This window comes from Podarcis bocagei (genome assembly GCF_964188305.1).
Source record: "Podarcis bocagei genome assembly, chromosome: 1".
Classification (NCBI taxonomy): Eukaryota; Metazoa; Chordata; class Lepidosauria; order Squamata; family Lacertidae; genus Podarcis; species Podarcis bocagei.
This window is the reverse complement of record NC_138125.1, coordinates 24,550,240-24,569,457: the sequence shown is the minus strand read 5'-3', so window position 1 is coordinate 24,569,457 and position 19,218 is coordinate 24,550,240. Positions and strand designations below refer to the sequence as shown.

The 19,218-nt window shown below is 45.9% G+C and overlaps 1 protein-coding gene across 1 annotated transcript in view; it reads right to left on the bottom strand.

The window, feature by feature from the left end:
• Positions 1-3,188: 3,188 nt before the first annotated feature.
• Positions 3,189-19,218, bottom strand: part of NRDE2 (NRDE-2, necessary for RNA interference, domain containing) — a 28,163-nt gene continuing 12,133 nt past the window's right edge. The window contains exons 5-14 of the mRNA XM_081172516.1: positions 18,445-18,904; positions 16,688-17,093; positions 14,175-14,308; positions 11,022-11,145; positions 9,627-9,799; positions 8,630-9,016; positions 7,210-8,108; positions 5,322-5,460; positions 4,508-4,579; positions 3,189-3,782 (exon numbers count right to left, since the gene is read on the bottom strand). Coding sequence (XP_081028642.1) covers positions 3,657-3,782; positions 4,508-4,579; positions 5,322-5,460; positions 7,210-8,108; positions 8,630-9,016; positions 9,627-9,799; positions 11,022-11,145; positions 14,175-14,308; positions 16,688-17,093; positions 18,445-18,904 — 2,920 coding nt within the window. The 3' untranslated portion in view covers positions 3,189-3,656. The remainder of the gene's footprint in view (positions 3,783-4,507; positions 4,580-5,321; positions 5,461-7,209; positions 8,109-8,629; positions 9,017-9,626; positions 9,800-11,021; positions 11,146-14,174; positions 14,309-16,687; positions 17,094-18,444; positions 18,905-19,218) is intronic.

The following is a 19,218-nucleotide window of genomic DNA, read 5'->3' as shown; positions in this document are numbered from 1 at the left end:
CTGGATCAAAGTGGGGCAGAGGGAAGGGAAGTAGTTCTGCTGGTGGGACTGTTAGAATTCCTGCTCCATGATTTCAGTCATGGGATTGTTGTCTTTCACATGATGGTATATGTTTTCACTCCACAGAGTGGGAAGTGACAGAGACAGGATGTTTGTGTTACTGTGTTCCATGAACACAGAACTATTGTCCTTTGTTCATTCTCTTTGCTGTCTGATTGGCTCCCTCTCTTTCTAGCATCAGACAGCAAAGAGAATGAACAAAGGACATAGTCCCACTTCACAGAACACAGTAACACAAACATCCTGTCTCCGTCACTTCCCACTCTGTGGAGTCAAAACATATACCATCATGTGAAAGACAACAATCCCATGACTGCAATCATGGAACAGGAATTCTAACAGGGACACCACTGGGTTTCACCCATAAATATTCCCAGGATCTTAACTGCAGTTGCATGCTCCTGGTTATGTCAGCTGTGGTTAAGGTACTGATCTTGGCCATGATAGATGTGAACCAGATTTCACCATTCAGCAGTATTTGGAACCCATATCCAAATGCTGGTTAACAGCAAATGTGGGTTAAGGTTTCTGCCAGCAGAAGTTTTAACCAGGTAAGCTGGTAGGAGACTTTCTAAGAGAAAGGCACTTTATCCTGTTCCACAGAAGAGCAGCCCATGTCTTTTTCTGTCTTAAGCTCCATATGCTCTTGTTTAGAAACTCACATAACAGGAAAGCTAATAGCCAGCAGGGGCAAGTCTCCTGAATGGAAGCTCTAGTTTTGCATGTCTTCACAGTTAATACGTTGGGTACATTTTTTCACTGCAAGTTTAAGTCAGTTTGGAAAATGGGTTAAGTGCCTTGGCTTTCCCCAAAGAATCTTGGCTTTTTAAAGTAATGCCAAGAGTCTTCACTTATCCAGGTCCTGTTCAGCTCCAAAGAACTAGTGGCCAGATTCCCCTGGCTTGTAGCCAGGACAATTTTAACAGGTTTTAGGTTTTTGACACAGGCAGATGCCCCCAACCCATAAAGCCAAAAAGATTTAGATGCCGATGTAACTGTGAGCTTGATCTTAGCTTTGATGGTATCTCACATTGATTATGGTGGGATTTATTTGCAAAGAAATGTGGCTACCAGCACAGACCAGGAATTCAACTATACAAATACCTTTTTTGTCCCCACCTTGTTATCTGAAGAAGGCTTTCGGAAAAGGAAGTAAAACTTTTGCAACTACTCTAAGAGTCTGCTTTGCACAACACTCCCTTTGGAGAAAGGCAGTGGTGAAACAAAATCCCCTGCCCACCACTGAATTACCTCTGCTGAAGAGAACATACCTCTGTCTGAGAATACTATTTTGGCTCCTCTGGGATCCGGTTAATGGCATGATTTGTGGCCAGAGCTCATAACACCCCTGCTGAATACTTGAGCAGCCTAGTTGTTGACAGCCTATATTAGATTTCAGGACAGTCCAAAGCTTTATTTAGTTAATTGCACCTTGCAGCAAGTGTTGCAAGGCATTGCTTATGGAATAAAGGATAAATAATTAAAAGCTTTCATAGCTGTGAGTTGTGCTCTCTGCTGCTTCCATTCGGATTCTAGCAGCATGAAAGCAACTGCCCTCTCTGCTTCCTATAGGAAACACTAGCTGTTTTGCCCAAAGGCAAAACATTGAATGTCTGAATATCACAAAAGTATTGTGATATTCAGAGGCATCCCTGTAATTGTTACCTAGGTTTCCAATCATATAAACAGAGGCTTCACGTCCCTCTCTTGTTAAACACATCCAGTAATAGCGATAGAAGTCCCAGTGCAAACATAAAGTAAGCTGCTCTTCGCTCCTTGCTTTCAATCCCAGAGTGCTTCCTGTGCTTTTGTTATTATTTACTCATTTATTGCCTGCCCTTTATAAGGTTCCAAGGTGGGTTGCAGCATTAAAACACAGTATTAAAAACAATTTATAACCATAAAAATATGGGGCCCTGAAATCGTACTTGTCAAGTGTCAAAAGCCAGGGTAAAGAGGTGCGTCTTCAGCAATCTCTGAAAGCTGTATCACAGTGGTGCAAGAGGCACCTCTGGGGGAAAGGGATTCCACAGTTTAGGGGCCACTACTGAGGCTGCCTCCTTCTTCCCCTGAACCTCTGAGGATGGAGGAACTACCAGGAAGACCCCCTTTGCACCTGAGAAGGTCTGTGCGGGAGGAGGCGGTCTTTCAGATATTTGGGACCTGAGTGGTTTAGGGCTTTAAACACCAACGTGAGCACCTTGAATTGGGCCCAAAAACAAACTGGCAACCAGTGCAGCTGTTTTAAACGGGATTTATAAACTGAACGCAGGCCAGTATCCGGGTCTGCTGCGTTTTGGACCAACTGAAGTTTCTGAGTTGTCTTCAAGGGCAGCTCCACCTAGAGTGCATTGCAATAATCTAATCTTGAAGAAATCAAGGGTTCAGCAGCCAAGTCATCTCTATCCAGGTATTTTTAGAAGCCAGACAGAGCAACGAGGAGGACTCTGATGCCTTCCACCCAACAGATGCCAAGACCTGCCTGTCTGGTGCCAACTAAGGCAAGATGGGGAGGGTGGAGAGGAAAGAATATGCCAGTTTCACGGCTGGTGTACTTCCTCGTTCCCTCACGATGGGAGAGTATCTGCTGAATCCAAAGCTGTCCCTGTCACCCTTTTGGCCTCTTCACCACAGGAGTGCTGCTGGCCAGAGGGGCAGTAATGTCAGCTGGGAAGGGGCTGCCCCAGGAGAAATCTCCCCTAATCAGAGGGGCAGATCCACAAACTCCTCTGGATCTAGGATGCCCCCGCGGCATCACAGGAGAGTGCCCTAGAGAGCACACACAGCTCACTTGTTTTACAACTGACACTGCTTGGATATGCAGCTCTATTCCACAGCCTGCCTTAGCATTTACTTTTTCAAAATCTTATCTGCCAACCTGTGTGCATCCTCATTAGCAACTCTTGATTTCAGTAGTGGGTAGCCCAAACTTCCGAACTAAATAGAAAACAATTTCGTAAAATGCATATCCTGGGAGAGTTCAAAATCACTGTTGAGTGTGGCATATGAGTTGGCAGCTGTGCAACCATGTTAAATTCCACAGACGCAACAACAAAAGAATCACTAAAAGCAGAGCTTAAGTGTTTCCACCTTTTTGGAGGAAGGGAGAGATATAGAGATAAAGACAATCCAGTTCAAAAATATTTTATGTACCTTTACAAGCATATTTACATCCTCTGCCATTTACAAAGCAATAAAAATTTGGTTACATGAGGCTTCTCTGCCTAAAACATCACGTGAGTCGTCACGCAAGTGCAAATTTTCGTGTTCCGTACAACCTATAAAACTATTCTGATCATGTGTTCGTGCATTAATCAGCTGAGAGAGAATGGCTTGTCCTTTGGCTATTGCATAGTCGCACAAATGCATGTGACGATGTCCGATGACAGCAACAGACTGAGTCACCCATCTTGGCACTTTGATGCACAAGAGCACTTAACAGCACTGGGAAAACCAACCACAAGATAGCTGTGCTGAAAAACATATAAGGGAAATAATTGTTTCTCATCTGTTAAAGGAAGTGTAGAATTATTTTCTCCCCGGGATAGAGACTGAAGGCTCAAGCCAAGGCCCACTTGCTGTCTTCACATCATTCTCTAGTCTTCCAGGAGTAGCTCCAGCTCTTCAATTGGTACCCGCACTCTCAGCTCTTTCTCGGTCATTAGATCAAGGATCTCTTGCAGCTCATCTGGAAAATAGCTTATAGCATCCATATACAGCACCTACAAATACAAGTATTACATTGAAAATAATCAATCTGCCATGCTTGTGGAACAGCACAAGTCGGGCCAGGAATCAATTTGACAAGAGAGCAAATTCATGGCCAAAGAGGGGGTGGTCATGAAATGCAGAGAAGAAAAAGAAAAAGACAAACCCAGCTCTAATGAAATAAAAAACAATCAAGGCAACTAAGCTGTTTAGGATAGGTGAGATCTCGCGTCCTTGCTCCAAACTACACTATGCTTCCAGTGCTCCCATCCTCCAAGTCTGCACACTCTGACCTTCTTGAATCTGGTCTATAAAAAACCATCGAAAGAAATTAAACGCAAGAATTTGCTATCTGTGCTATAGGTCATGAAGAAATGCTTGGGGAAATCCCCACCAAGTCCAGTTAAAACCAAACTTGTCAAGAATCAGGAATAATTCACAGTATATTAGACACCGGTCATGTAACCTTTTAAGTCTCTATTCCTTTGATTACATATTTCATAGATTTGGACTTCAGTTTCCCTGCTTTCTGGGCAGTTTCTTTTTAAAAAAACAACACCACCATACTGTTGCAGAACCTGTTGCAACCTACTGTCAATTATAAACAATAGTTCCATTTTACCAGCTATGCAAATAATCAGGAATCTGGTTTGACCCTACCAGAGACACATGTTCTATTGCGTTGTCACTGTATTCTTGAACGTACATACATACATTTATTTTTTAAAAAGAAACCTACTTTTGTCCAGGGGCAGTTTTGAAGCGCTCTGTAAAACACTCCTTTACTTTTTCCTTTATCTCCTAAAGAAACCTGAAAAGAATAAGACAAAGTTTTGCATTTCAAACATACATTTAAAAATAATAATAATGCAGAACTCTATGTACATAAACAATGTTATTTTCATTTAGAATTGAAGAAAGAACCATTAAATATTCAGACTGAGAATTTCTCAGGGGAGAAATCTAACTCTAAAGAACTGTATACAGTGGTGCCTCGCAAGACGAAATTAACCCATTCCGCGAGTCTCTTCGTCTTACATCCCTACGGTTTTTTCGTCTTACGAAGCACGGCTATTAGCGGCTTAGCGGCTATTAACGGCTTAGCGGCTTTAAGAAAAAGGAAACGAACTCGCAAGACGTTTCGTCTTGCGAAGCAAGCCCATAGGGAAATTCGTCTTGCGGAACGACTCAAAAAATGGAAAACTCTTTCGTCTTGCAAGGCATTCGTCTTGCAAGGTACCACTGTATTAATATTATATGATGTGATACAACATCTATGCATATTTAGGCTGTCTATATCCTAACTCAACTGGCAATGGTCAGGAGGGGGAGCTGTCAAAAATTACTACCCTCCTCCTTAAATGAAGAGAGGATCAACATGGGATCTGAGCCATATATTTTTTACACAAAAAGGTTTTCTAATAATCTATGTTAAGATTTGCATTAACATCCCTACGGTGCATTTTTAAATGTTAATTTTTCTATACCTTTGATCTACACAACAGCATCCAAGAATCACTTAATAAAATTAAGAGGGGGCTGCAGTCTCTCACCATAAAGTTTATATATAGCCTCCAAAGCAATGGACAATGAGCACCGTTTTCAGTCTCAATGGCATGTTCAAATAAAGCTTTGATTCGATTGGTTATCCCGGTTTCGGGGATGGTTGCGTACACATCGCCAGTGGCTACTCTGAAACAAAGAAAAACAAGAGCATGAACAGTGTTTTCGGTGGTCCAGGTCCAGGAATGAACACGGTTCTTCTTTCCAATACAAACTCACACTGGAGATTTTGAGAGCAGAGATGGGCAACCTTTTTCCCCCCAAAACCTACATGTGGTGCTGAGTCTTTCCTGTTACCTGATGGAGGTGGAGATGCCCAGGAATGACCTCTGGATCCTCGGCATGCAAAGGATGTGCTCTACCCAACCGAGAGGTGACCCCTTGGTTGCATCCAAATGTATGAGTGGAGGAGGAAGAAGAAGAGGAGGAGGAGGAGGAGGAGTTTGGATTTGATATCCCGCTTTATCACTACCCAAAGGAGTCTCAAAGCCACTAACAATCTCCTTTTCCCTTCCTCCCCCACAACAAACACTCTGTGAGGTGAGTGAGGCTGAGAGACTTCAGAGAGAAGTGTGACTAGCCCAAGGTCACCCAGCAGCTGCAAGTGGAGGAGCGGGGAAGCGAACCCGGTTCACCAGATTACGAGTCTTAACCACTACACCACACTGGCTCCCTGAGTTTTAGAAATCTCCCCTCACACTACAACTCCAAGGCCTCGTGTGTAAGGAGCTGCACCGGGGAGAAGAGGGTAGGAAAGTCATGGGGCATGACCAGACATGTTAATGTTTGCATGCAATCCTATGCTGCTTCTTTTTTAATCCTCCAGCAAGCTCACAGCAGCATACAGAGCATCCTCCTCCTTCTCTGCATCTTGTCCTCTCAACATCCCAGTTTCCAGTCCAAGCTCACACCCCGCCATAGTGCTCTCTTAAATTATTGTTATACCGTAGAGCAGCCCTCCCCAGCCTCAGGCTCACCAGATTATTCTGGCCTCCCAACTTCCATTAGCCCCATCCAGGTTGACCAATGGTCAGGAATAACGAGAACTGTAGTCCGACAACCTTGATTGTGTGCACAGCAAGGCATTCTTCGTGGTGGCACCTAGTCATGGAACTCCCTTCCCATGGATACGCGGATAGCTGATTTCTGCTACATGGTGAAGACTTACTTGCACTCCCAACCTTCCTTAGGTCATTTTTAGTTTAATTTCACTTTTCCCAGCCTTTAGTCCTTCTATGTTTTATACCTACTGCCAGTATGAAATTGGATTTTAATTGCATTTTTATCTGCTTTCTGTAATTCCTATTAATATGTTTTGTTCTGGTGCAACCTTTTGGGAAGTCAGGGGTTTTTTTGTTTGGTTTTTTTGCAAAAGGTGATGTAGAGGAATGCAAAATAAATAATCTGGAGGGCTGGGGAAGGCATGTATGTGACAACAGAAGAAATGTAAGTGGATGTAACCCTGCAGAAATTAACAATGCAATATAGCAGTGCTTTAAGCATAGCTCATTGGTATAGCATCCCAGGTTCAAAACCCAGCAGCTCCAGGAAGGGCTGGGAATTTCTCTTGCCCAAAACCCTGGAAGGTTGCTATCAGTTAGTGGTCTGACTCAATATAAGGCAACAGCCTATGTTTGATGTGGAAAATTTCTGCTTGAATCTCCACTTGGCCATGAAGCTCACCTTGTATCCCAGGGCAAATCAAATCTTAGAGGGCTGTTCAGGAGATTTAAAAGACTGGCCAGAGCTCCCTGGAGGAGGGGCAGGATACAAATGTCACGTAGAAATGAAATTAACTTTTGCAAAGGGGAATAGGCCTGTGCCAATTAATAAGCAAGCGAGGCAGAGAAATGCATCATCTGTAAGCTGCAGTATTACCTTTGGACACTTTCCACAAGCTTTTTCCTCATCTGCTCAGCTATGATTGCAAACAGCCACGGCTCCAGCGACTTCGCAGCCCTTGCAACGCTGTCAAAAAACCGCCGCGCTTTGCTAGCATTGTGCGACTTGCGTTGGATCTGGATATATGCCCTCCAGAGAGGCTGGTTGCTAGGATACCTCTTCAAAGCCTCCAGCAGTGCTTCGCGGAGAGGAGCCAAAGGATAGACGCTCGTTCTCATGTGGTATCTGAGCAAATGCACATGCATCAGTGCGACAGCTTCAAGGCTGGCAGTGCAGTTCTGACCGCCAGAGCTTTCGCCTTCCAGCTTCTCAAAAACCTGCCTGTATATCGACACTGCAGAATCAATCCCAAGAGTCAAATACTGGAAAAGGGTGTAGCAACCAACCAAGCCAACAAGGTGGCCGGAGCCACAGGTCTGTTCTTGTTTAGAGGAGGCTCTCTTGCTCAAGTAATCCTGGAGAAGATGCTCATATGTTTTCCGAGCTCTCAAAATGTTCACGGATGATGTCTGTCCACTGTACGGCGTGTAAGGTCCTTGCTCGGCCAGCCTGGTCAAGATGTGAACGGCGCGAGACTCGAGCGTTCCCTCCTGGCTCCCCAGCAACTCTGCTTCCAGTTCGGCATAAAGCAGGCCCAGATTACAGAGCTGGGGGTTCTGGATCCCAGCCGTTCCCACCGTGCTCAGAGACATATCAAAAACTTTCCTAGCATCTTCCACGTTGCCAAGCAACCATTCCAGGTAGGCGTAGAGTCGCCAAAGGGACACATCGTTTCTGTTCTCATGCGTCTTAAGAAGGTTCTTGGCTAATTTCTTACTTCTCTTCCCTTGCCATTTCAGTTTCTTTTTGTTGCCTGTTTCCAAACACTGAATAACCTGCATGTTAATCAATAATAATAACAACGATGAAGCAGCCAAGAAAAAACAAAACCAGGTTCATTGTTTTGCTTATTTGTAAGCAGTTCCACATAGCTGGCCAAGGGACCTTTACCCCATTTGGGAAGTAGAAGCTCTGGGGGGTGGAACTGGAGCAGGGGGTGGGGGCAGGAAAGGAAGGGTTAACCTACACAATGGCTTCGTGTTTTTGGAGTGCTTTAGGGATAATTTTACCCAAATGTATTTTTCTATTAGTCCCCAGATCCTAGAATTCCATGGGGATTCTCAGCTAGCCCGGGCAAGCCACTCCAGAGTGTCTGGTGTTTGTTACAGAGATGATTAATTATTTTACAAGTACATCTTGCCTTGTTCCATCACAGAACCCAAGACAGCTCCCGGATGATCACCGAACCAGTCACTCACCAGACTCAAGACTGGCTTAGCTTCAGCCAAGCTGATATTTGTACATTTGCTGTTTGTACAAGGCGGCGGAAGAATTTAAAAATAAAATCCCAACTTACCTTAGAGACTTCATACTGAAGCCAAAAGTTGGATAGATTAGATTTTTCTTTTCCTGAAAGCAGAGGCAGAATCATATGGAAGAAATTCTGTATGAACTCCTCCCCTTCTTTGGGGTGGCCAATATGTCTAACTCCTTGGAGCATCGAGTCCATCTGGCCAATTCTACTGACTCCGGGAAGTGACAGGTCAAAAGAAGTCAGGGGTCCTTGGCCATGCTGCCGATCCTCAAAGATGTTGTTCTCATCCATTGCTGTGTAGAGGAAGGAAGGAAGGAGGCTGCACTCACACGGCACGCCTAAGAATTGCAGAAACGAGCAGAGCAGCTGAAACTGAAGATCTGGGCTGGAAATTTGTATTAGCGATGGACCAAGGTCATCAAATAGGACCTGTTAAACACACATAAAAATGCAGTTAGATACGAAGGGAAGGAATTTTAGAAAGAAAACGGAATAATCCTAGAAACCATTCAAGAAGTGGAATTCAGAGGGCAAGAAAAAATGCAAGCGTAAAACAACCCTACAATGTTACTTGGTGCTTTACAGAGTGGAAGAGGCCAGGTCCCTGTCCCGAGGAGCTTACAATCTAAAATTTGAAAATGGGGAAAAGAACAGGAGAAGGATGTGGAAGTAGAGGCAGGGCGAAGAAGGAAAGCAATATGCCAGGAAGGAAGGACCACTGGCCTTCAAGATGTTGCTGGATTCCAACTCCCATCAGCCCCAGTGAGCAAGACCAATGGTCAAGAGGATGGAAGGCGTTGCAGTCCAGCACATCCGGAGGGGCACAGGACCACTTTCCCTCCACGTTATGCATTATTGTACAAACTTCTGTCATGTCATAAAAGCATAAGAAGAGCCTGCGGGATCAAGCCTATCTAGTCTATTTTCCTGTTCCAACAGTGGCCACCCAGATGCCTCCCAAAAAAGCATGAGCACAACAGAACAGAACAGGCCAACAACAATGATCAAGGGGGCGGAACAACACCCCTATGACACCCACCTGTCTCTCTGGATCTTCACAATCATCTACTGTCTCCTTCTTGGTTTTGTCCGGCCGCCAAGGCAGCCAGTGCCTTCCTTCACGAGAACGTTCAACGTGAAGCCAGTTTTGCCACTTGGGTAGAGATCTATCCTTTATTTCTTCCTCCTCCTCCGCGTCTTCCTCGTCTTCATCTGTCGAGAAGCCAAAAACACACCAGCAGGTTTTCAAAATCTGGCCTGTTCAATCCCATCAACTCCAGGCTTGCAAGCTGCTAAAGGGCAGCAATCCCCCCCCCAAAAAAAGCTCATAAAATTCAAGTAGCCTCGCTGAATTTCTGCCAATTTCTTTAGACCGGCGTGGCAATTTTGCAGGGTGGCAGTACCCGCGGTACCATGTTGCAGCAAAGACAACAAGGAGTCTTCTGGTGCCACAAAGGCTTACAAATTTATTATTATAATTTAATACAGCACCATCTATGTATGTGATGCTTAACAAATATATGGTATGGCAGAGATCCCAATCTATAACAGACACCAGAAAATTACAGAGACGTTGTGGGGTGGGAGGACACAGAAGTATGGAGAGAAAGAGCATCTGATTATGTGAATTGAACATGTTGTTGTTGTTTAGTCATTTAGTCGTGTCCGACTCTTCGTGACCCCATGGACCAGAGCACGCCAGGCACTTCTGTCCTCCACTGCCTCCCGCAGTTTGATCAAACTCATGCTGGTAGCTTCAAGAACACCATCCAACCATCTCATTCTCTGTCGTCCCCTTCTCCTTGTGCCCTCCATCTTTCCCAACATCAGGGTCTTTTCCAGGGAGTCTTCTCTTCTCATGAGGTGGCCAAAGTATTGGAGCCTCAGCTTCACGATCTGTCCTTCCAGTGAGCGCTCAGGGCTGAATTGAACATACCTCAGCTTAAGTTGCAATAAGGCAAAGGTGGGGGAACTCCTAGTGCATGAATGGGGGCTATGTGAGGAGACAGCTACAAAGAAACAGCCGGGAGCATAAAGTGAGCTCCTGCTTGCTCCTCTCACAATATTAGAGCCTAGGGATGTCCAACGAAGCAGAAATGTTGAGAGATTAAGGAAAGAGAAAATAAGAAAGCACTTCTTCGCACAGCACAAACTATAGAATTAGGTCCTAGATGCGCTGATGGCCACCAACTTGGATGCTTTTAGAATGGGCACAGATACGTTAATGGTTATCAACGGCTCTCAGCCATGATACCTACAGTCTACCTCCATACTGTCAGAAGCAGTGTGACCCGGAACACCCATTTCCGAGCACGGTAAGTGGGGAGCAAGCTTGCAGGCTCCCCATAGGCATCTGGTTGGCAATCATAAGAAGAGGATGCTAGACAAGATGGGCTGCTGGCCTGATCCTGCAGAGTTCTCCTTATGTTCTTACCAGGTGGGTTGATGGCAACCCAACCACCCTTTTCTTGTTGGTGCATCCAGGCCTTCCAGCCTTTCGCTCCTTTTTCTCCAATCCGAGGCTCGCCACTGTCCCAAAACGGCTCGAAGAACTCCACCTAAAGTTTGAGGATAAAGACACACACATTCTTCAGTCTGATACACAGCATGTACAACTGCAGTTATATGTGCAAAAGAATCTGGAGACATGTTTCGCTAGTTCAACTGATAAGTCAATTTTATAAGTTTCTGGCTGACTTAAGAGCAGTGTTGCCAATTCATGGTTCCACATTTTTTTTAAAAAAATCACAAAATTAAATGTAAGTACTTCTTTAAAAGGGACAGGAGGGAAGCATGAGTCTACTGGAAGGCTAGTTTTTCATCCAACCTGGGCTGCCAAGTTCATGTCTACAACAAACTTTAAAACGTGGACCTCACAGCTTTTGAAGAACCATTTTAGAATCACCGCTGTCCATGGAGGCGCAGGTCAATTCTGTGTCCAGGACAGCTGTCTACCAGCTCCATCTGTTACACAGGCTGAGACCCTACCTGTCCGCAGATTGTCTTACCAGAGTGGTGCATGCTCTGGTTATCTCCCACTTGGGACTACTACAATGTGCTCTACGTGACCCAGAAACTACAACTAATCCAGAAAGCGGCAGCTCGACTGGTAACTGGGAGTGGTTGCCGAGACCATATAACACCGGTCTTGAAAGACCTACATTGGCTCCCAGTACGTTTCCAAGCACAATTCAAAGTGTTGGTGCTGACCTTGAAATCCCTAAACGACCTTGGCCCAGGTCCTTGGCCCAAAGGAGCATCTCCACCCCCATTGTTCAGCTTGGATACTGAGGTCCAGCTCCGAGGGTCTTCTAGTAGTTCCCTCACTGCAAGAAGCGAAGTTACAGGGAATCAGGCAGAGGGCCTTTTCAGTAGTGGCACCCACACTGTGGAATGCCCTCCCATCAGATGTCAAGGAAATAAACAACTATCTTAACTTTTAGAAGACATCTGAAGGCAGCCCTGTAAAGGGGAATTTTTAATGTCTGATGTTTTACAATTTTTTATATTACGGGAAAGAAACCTTTCATTCTGAGGCATAATCTGGGTTATAGCTGCACTATTTCTTCTTGCTGAAAGGAAAATACTAGTGGGTTTAACTGAAGACTAGAGCCAACCAGTGGTGGTGGTGACTTATATGTAAACTTGCTTAGCACAAAACAGAAAAGGCAGTATTTCTGTTTTTCAGTCCTAGTGGCATGGGCACACTAAACATCAAGTTCAACCTAAGCTGGGAAACCAGTGATGAAATGGTAGGGATGGATCTGGTTAAAGGCAGGCATCCCTGTGACATTTCCTTTTTCGGTCTCCAGTTCGTTGCTCTAACTTGGAGAGGAACTATACTTACTACCAATATATTTTAAATTTAGCCTCGTTGGAATTCAAAACTATAAATAACAAAGCAGTCCTAATATGCACAAAAGATGTTCCAAGCTGAATTCAATTATTATGCTATTTATTGCTAAGGAAAGCCTCCCTTCTCTGTGTTCAGGGGCTGCAGATTAGGATACGGTGCCAAATCCTTGAAATTATGAGTCGCGACCCCTTCGTGAGCTGAGAGGCCACATGCTACGGGCTGCCTGTGCTGCTTGAACACTCGCTAAGCCACACGCGACTAACTGCTGTCGCAGAGCAAAGGTATCTCTGAACAATGGGTTACTACCCTGGGATAACAACCTCTGAACTCATTTCAACTTCTAGCTTATTCACACATTCAAAGGGTGAGTCAGAGATAGAAGCAAGCCAAAAGAGAGGTAGTCATCTCCAGCAAGATTGACAGCTTCCTAGGCAAGTCATTGATCCCATCATGATACAGGGGGGAACACAAAACAAAGAAAATGCTGTTATTTTGGGAGGCATGGGTGTCATGGTGGCCTTTGAATAACCCAAATAGTCACGGTAAAGAGGTCGGAGCTGAAACAGCCAGGGGGTTCTTCTTTGCACTGATAGGACTAGGCCTGGGTGGTGTATCGATACATCACCCAGGACCAGTATGATGGCCAGACTGTGATGGCAGCTTCACCCAACGGTATATCGCAAGTGAAACCACCACCGCTCCCGAGCCCCTCTGCTACCAAGCCCTAAGATTTGGGTTTGAAGATAGAAACCCTGGTAGTTTGGGAACTGCAGTGGTACCTTGGGTTACATACGCTTAGGTTACAGACTCCGCTAACCCAGAAGTAGTACCTCGGGTTAAGAACTTTACCTCAGGATGAGAACAGAAATCGTGCTCCGGCGGCGTGGCAGCAGCAGGAGGCCCCATTAGCTAAAGTGGTGCTTCAGATTAAGAACAGTTTCAGGTTAAGAACAGACCTCCAGAACAAATTAAGTACTTAACCCGAGGTACCACTGTATCTCCCATAAACCAGCTAATAATTCTTTTCTTGAAAACCAGTAGCTGTTTCTCTGCTTCTAAACACCTATGGACCCGTAGTATTGTAGTGTTGCTGTTTTGTTATTTCCCCCCTCCTCTTGTTGGAAGGCAAAAGAATGGCAAACCCCCCTGCCCCCTGAAAACAATATCATTTCCTTGATCATGCTGCGTTTCAGTCCTCATGGCCAAAAGAAGCGTCTCTGCACAAAACAATCCCACAACACTGGTGTAACATGCTGACTAAAGAGACTGGGCTGTGGATCGGCACGTTCACAGTTCGAATCTTGCCTTTGCCACGAACTCACTTGGTAGCTGCAGGCAAACCGTTCTCTCTCAGGCTCTCTCAGTACCCTCATTTGCAGCATGGGAGATGATAATACTGGATTACCTTACAGGATTGTTGCAAGGGGTGGCAAGTAGGCAGTACACGTGAACATTGGGAAGCACTGCACAAGTGTTAAGTTTTTATTATTAAAATGATTCAATCAGGTGATGAACGTTTGTGCATTCTGCAGAGGTTTTTTTTTTACAGTTACAGAAACCCAGATTTATTCCTGAACTGTTCTATTTTGCTTTCTTATGTAGGAGGGAAGGAGGAGAACAAGAGGAAACAACTTGGGGGGGGGGGGAGATGGGGGGAACAAAGCAGGGCAGATGAAAAGATACAGAGCAGGGTTAGAGCAGGCGGTGGAAAATACAATTGCCTCCTCTTACCTGCCGCCTTGTTGGCAGTTCCCTTACGCTATCTGGTTTCAGGAAGGTGAAGTCAATCAGGGCCTGGAACAACGATATTGCTTTCTCCGAATGGCCGGCCTGCCGGAGGAAATGGCACTGCTGAAGGAAGATGGCTGGAAGGAAGGAAAGAGAGGCAACATTTCACACAGAGGGCGCCAAGAGATTTGGGTCCGCGTTTCAGCGAGTCACACAAGAGGCTGCATTACGGCGATCGCATTAAATAAGAATAAATGTTATGCCTTTTATACTTCCGTTTGAAGGAATAAAAGGTTGGGGCCAACTGAATTCTTAATTTCATATTAAAAGTAAACCACCCGTTAATGAGATTAACCAATCATTTAAACAAATCTGCATTTTACCAAAATCTCAGTGTAGGTGAACGAACTGTAACTTGGAGGCACCCAGAAGCAGCTGGCTGGCTGCTCTTGGGAGCAAGGAAAGGGAAAGGGAAAGGGCCCCCCTGGACGGTCAAGTCCAGTCAAAGGCGACTATGGGGTGTGGCGCTCATCTTGATTTAAGGCCGAGGGAGCCAGCGTTTGTCCACAGATAGCTTTCTAGGTCATGTGGCCAGCATGACTAAACCGCTTCTGGTGCAACAGAACACAGTGATGGAAGTCAGAGCACACGGAAATGCCATTTACCTTCCCGCCACAGCGGTACCTATATATCTACTTGCACTTGTGTGCTTTCGAACTGCTAGGTGGGCAGGAGCTGGGACAGAGCAATGAATGCTCACCACCATCAGGGAGAATTGAGCCGCCGACCTTCTGACTGGCAAGTCCAAGAGGCTCAGTGGTTTAGACCACAGTGCCACCAGCATTCCTGCACTTGGGAGCACCAGCAGGGGTCTCCTTATGAAGGAGGAAATAGCAAGCAAAGCGTCATTGGGAGCTGAGTGAGAAACAGGGAAGAACATGGCAGGAGTGCGTAAATGTGTTTCATGAGGAAGAGGTGTTTAATTATTTTTTTTTAATGAAAATATATTGTGCCCTTAAAAGCTGGATAACTACATTAGGAACAGAAAAGGAAGCAACTGGCAATGGAGGGACTGAACTAAAATGCTATTCATCTCTGGACAGGAGGCGGGACAAATTAAAGCTTAGGGATGTAGAAAGCTGCCTTATACAGACCATGGGCCTACCTAGCTCAACACTGTCTATTCTGACTGGCAGCAGCAATCCTGGGTTTCCGACAGGTGTCTTGAACCGGGGATCCAATGCACGTGCTCGGCACTGTGCTATGCCAACCGGTAACTGCACTCCATAAACTAAACTCTTAAGAACCTCTGGATGCTGAAGGCCCTCTCTGAGCGCACAGATGGGTCTAAAATGACCAGGATCCACATTTGTTTGACGAATTCCGTCACGGCAAGCAGTGCAACGAGCCGAACGCTAGGGGGCAGAGGCCTTCAGCATATCTTGGTTCGCAGACATTGCCAGCGCTGATCAGAGACTGTCATCTGAAGCTGGCTTTATCCAACAGGATCTTCGTAACAGGGCTAGACATTTGATATAGCCATAAATGACTGACAATTGTGTAATTTCCTTAATAAGTAAATGGGACCCTGTCAAGTCAAATCTAGTCGAAGTTAGCAGTGTGGTTAAGAAGGAGCATTCAGAAATCCTCAACCCGACGGCGATCCTTCCCCACAGCGGCATTCTTTTTTACAGCCGTGTCAAAAGTAATTGGCTCCGCTGCTTGCAAACACTGTAGCATTTAGCACCACCGCAGACCCTGGTGGCGTGTTTGCAAAGCTAAGCAGGGTCTGGTCTGGTTTCAAATTGGATGGGAGACCACTGTGTGTTTGGATTCCTGCATTGGAGAATTGGACTGAATGACCCTCAGGATCCCTTCCAACTCTACAATTCTATGATTCTAAGGTAAACAGGAGGAAGGTTGGAGCCCAAGAGGGTTGTGTAAGTGCATACAGAAGCAAAACCTACTGCATAAAGATAGATACATTCATTGTTCCACCCATTTTTGCTTCTGGCCTCACTGTCATGTGACCTTGGATTGGAAAAGATTCGCTGCCTCTGCTCTGTGCGGAGGGAAATCCCACAATAGAGATGCCATCACAGAGAAGGCTCTCTCTCTCTCTTTGTCACGTAATGTACCTCTCACAACAGTATTTGCTTTAGCAGGTTGCTGAAGAATATCACTGTTTCCATGTCAAAAAGAGGGGAAGTGAGTGGTGGTCTTTAAGAGACAACAGACGGGCAAGGCAAGAGATGGGAACCAGGCAGAGGGCCTCCTCGGTAGTGGCACCCACCCTGTGGAACACCTTCCCATCAGATGTCAAGGAAATAAACAACTATCTGACTTTTAGAAGACATCTGAAGGCAACCTTGTATTGGAAAATAATTAATGTCTCATGTTTTACAATTTTTATGTGCTGTAAGCTGCCCAGAGTGGCTGGGGAAACGCAGCCAGATGGACGGGGGGTATAAATAATAAAATTGTTGTTTTTGTTGTTGTTGTTGTTGTGCTCTCACCTAGCATGGCTTCCTCTGTGTGTGGCAGGGCTGGATGAGACACCATGCTGCCATCATGCACCGCCGACAAAGTACTCAGGCATTTCCCGTACAGACTGTGAACTTTGGAAACGGCAAAGGTGCTGAACTGACTCTGGCAGAACAGGAGATATTTCTGCCACAGGGCCGGGTTGTTTGGATGCAAGAACACCAATTTCTGCCATTCCTTGATCACAGCCGACGGCTCCCAAAACTCCGTGCAAAGCTTAAGCCTGGCCAGTTTCAGGTCGGCGTTGTTTGGGTTGCTCTCAATAGCTCTTTCCAGAATGGCCAGCTTCTTCTCCAAGACGAGCTTGAGGGACACCTTCCTCGTTTCCCGTTCTCCCTCGCTGATGGCATAGCAGCTGGGGCCTCTCATGACTTCATCCTTTCAAAAAAAAGTAAAATAAAAGGAGTGGTAGAAAGCAAACTGGCAGCAAGAAATCTCCGCCAAAAGCCTCTGTTGCAGTTCGGATGGGAGAAATGGCTTAAAGGGGACTCAAGCGTCCCATAAAACTGGGATGGGGTCTGTGTTGCAGCCTCCCCTTAGGCATGTGGTTGGCCACTCTGAGGACCAAGGTACTGGACCTAACTTAGAATCACAGAATTGTAGAGTTGGAAGGGACCCTGAGGATCATCTAGTCCAACGGCTCAGGACCTCAATACCTCAAGGACCACCTCTTTCCATATGAACCTACCCGGACCCTGAGATCATCTTCTGAGGCCCTCCTTCGTGTGGCGTCTCCTCGAGAGGTCCGGAGGGTGGCAACACAAGAACAGGCTTTCTCTGCAGTGGCTCCCTGTCTTTGGAATGCTCTCCCCAGGGAAGTTCTCCTGGTGCCTTCATTATACACCTTTAGGTGCCAGGCAAAAACGTTCCTTTTTAACCAGGCCTTTGGTTGATCTGATTGACATCCTATGCCCTTTAAAAATGTGGTTGGGGGAGATACAGTCACACCTCGGGTTGAATGTCCTTTGGGATGAGTGCGTTCCGAGTTGCGCTCCGTGACAACCCGAAAGTAATGGAGCACATTACTTCCGGGTTTCGCCGCTTGCGCAGACGCTCAAAATGACGTCGCACGCATGCGCAGAAGCAGAAAAAAGCGACGCACACGTGCACAGACGTGCCATCGCTAGTTACATTTGCTTCTAGATGTGAACGGGGGTCTGGAACGGATCCCATTCGCATCTAGAGGTACCACTGTATAAGGTTGTTGTTTTTATTTTTACTGTGTATTTTGTGGTTTTGTATCTTGATTTTACTCTGTGAGCCACCCTGAGACCCCCAGGTATAGGGTGGTATATAAATTCAATAAATAACAACAACAACCCACGATGCAGGAACATGCAACTGTCCCATACAGTGATAGAATCTGCAACCTTGGTATTATAAGCACCATGTTCTAACCAACTTTTGAGTTAAATTTTGTTGAACACCAGCTTTTTGTCTTCATCTATAGGGTCAAATCCAACATCACACTACTACAAATATTCCATCTGCACCAAATTTTCAGCTTGGCAGATGGAACGATCACCCCTCCCTTCCCCCTGCTGTTCTCCTGACACCCACTCATCTGCCCAGAGCCAACTGGAGGGCCATGCAGCGGGTGGGGCGACAGAAAGCCTTGCTGCACAACTGGAAGTCCTTGTTCAGGGCTTCTGCTGATGGAGCACATTGGGTGAATCCCAGTGTCCTTAGAAAATCGTACTGCAACTTTACATTTTAAAGAGACACCTACCTGAAAAGAAACAAAATCCATCCATGCTTTGATATCTCCAGGGTCCTCTCTGACCTTCCTGTTATAGTCCTCCACTTTGGCCAGGAGGCGGGAGTCCCCATTCTCAGAGCTCTCTTGCGCTTCCTGTGGCTTTCGTGAATCGTGCTGAGGGGGCCCCTTCCCTTGCAGCCACAATGTGGTCCCTGGATCATAAATCCCAAGAGGATTCTCCCAGCTTGTGGCCAGAACATCAGCTGAGTCCTGCTCCGAAATGGGTATCCAAGCAGTTGGGCCAGACAAAGAGCCTTGACTTTTTGTGCTGACGGGAATGCCATCCGCATTCAACAGCTTCCGGCCACCTTTGGCAAAGTAACGCTCAGGCTGCTTACGGGGGGCCTTTTTCTCTGCTGAGGAACTCTCCCAGGCAATATGTTGCCTCCTTGGATCAACGCCCAGACAGAAGTTGCTTCTTCTCCTGTATCTTTAAAAGAAATAGTGGAAACTGTGAGTCTTTCCCAAAGGGCAAAGGAGGAAGGGGACAAGCATTTCTCAGCCAAACCCCCAGATCATGGTATCATCACAGGCTTCAAAACTTTTTTCCTGAACTGGGCAAATACAGTATTACTTAGCGCTTGCTTCATTAAGTGTTTGGAATAGCCGTCTATAGATATTGCTTCCTTCGCAGCCCCCAGACACACAGCATGATCCGAGAATATTAACTCAAAGTCCCCCCGAGTTCAAGGACGCTGACGACCAAATTAGTGCATCTTGGGATTGCAGTCTCAGAGGTCAGAG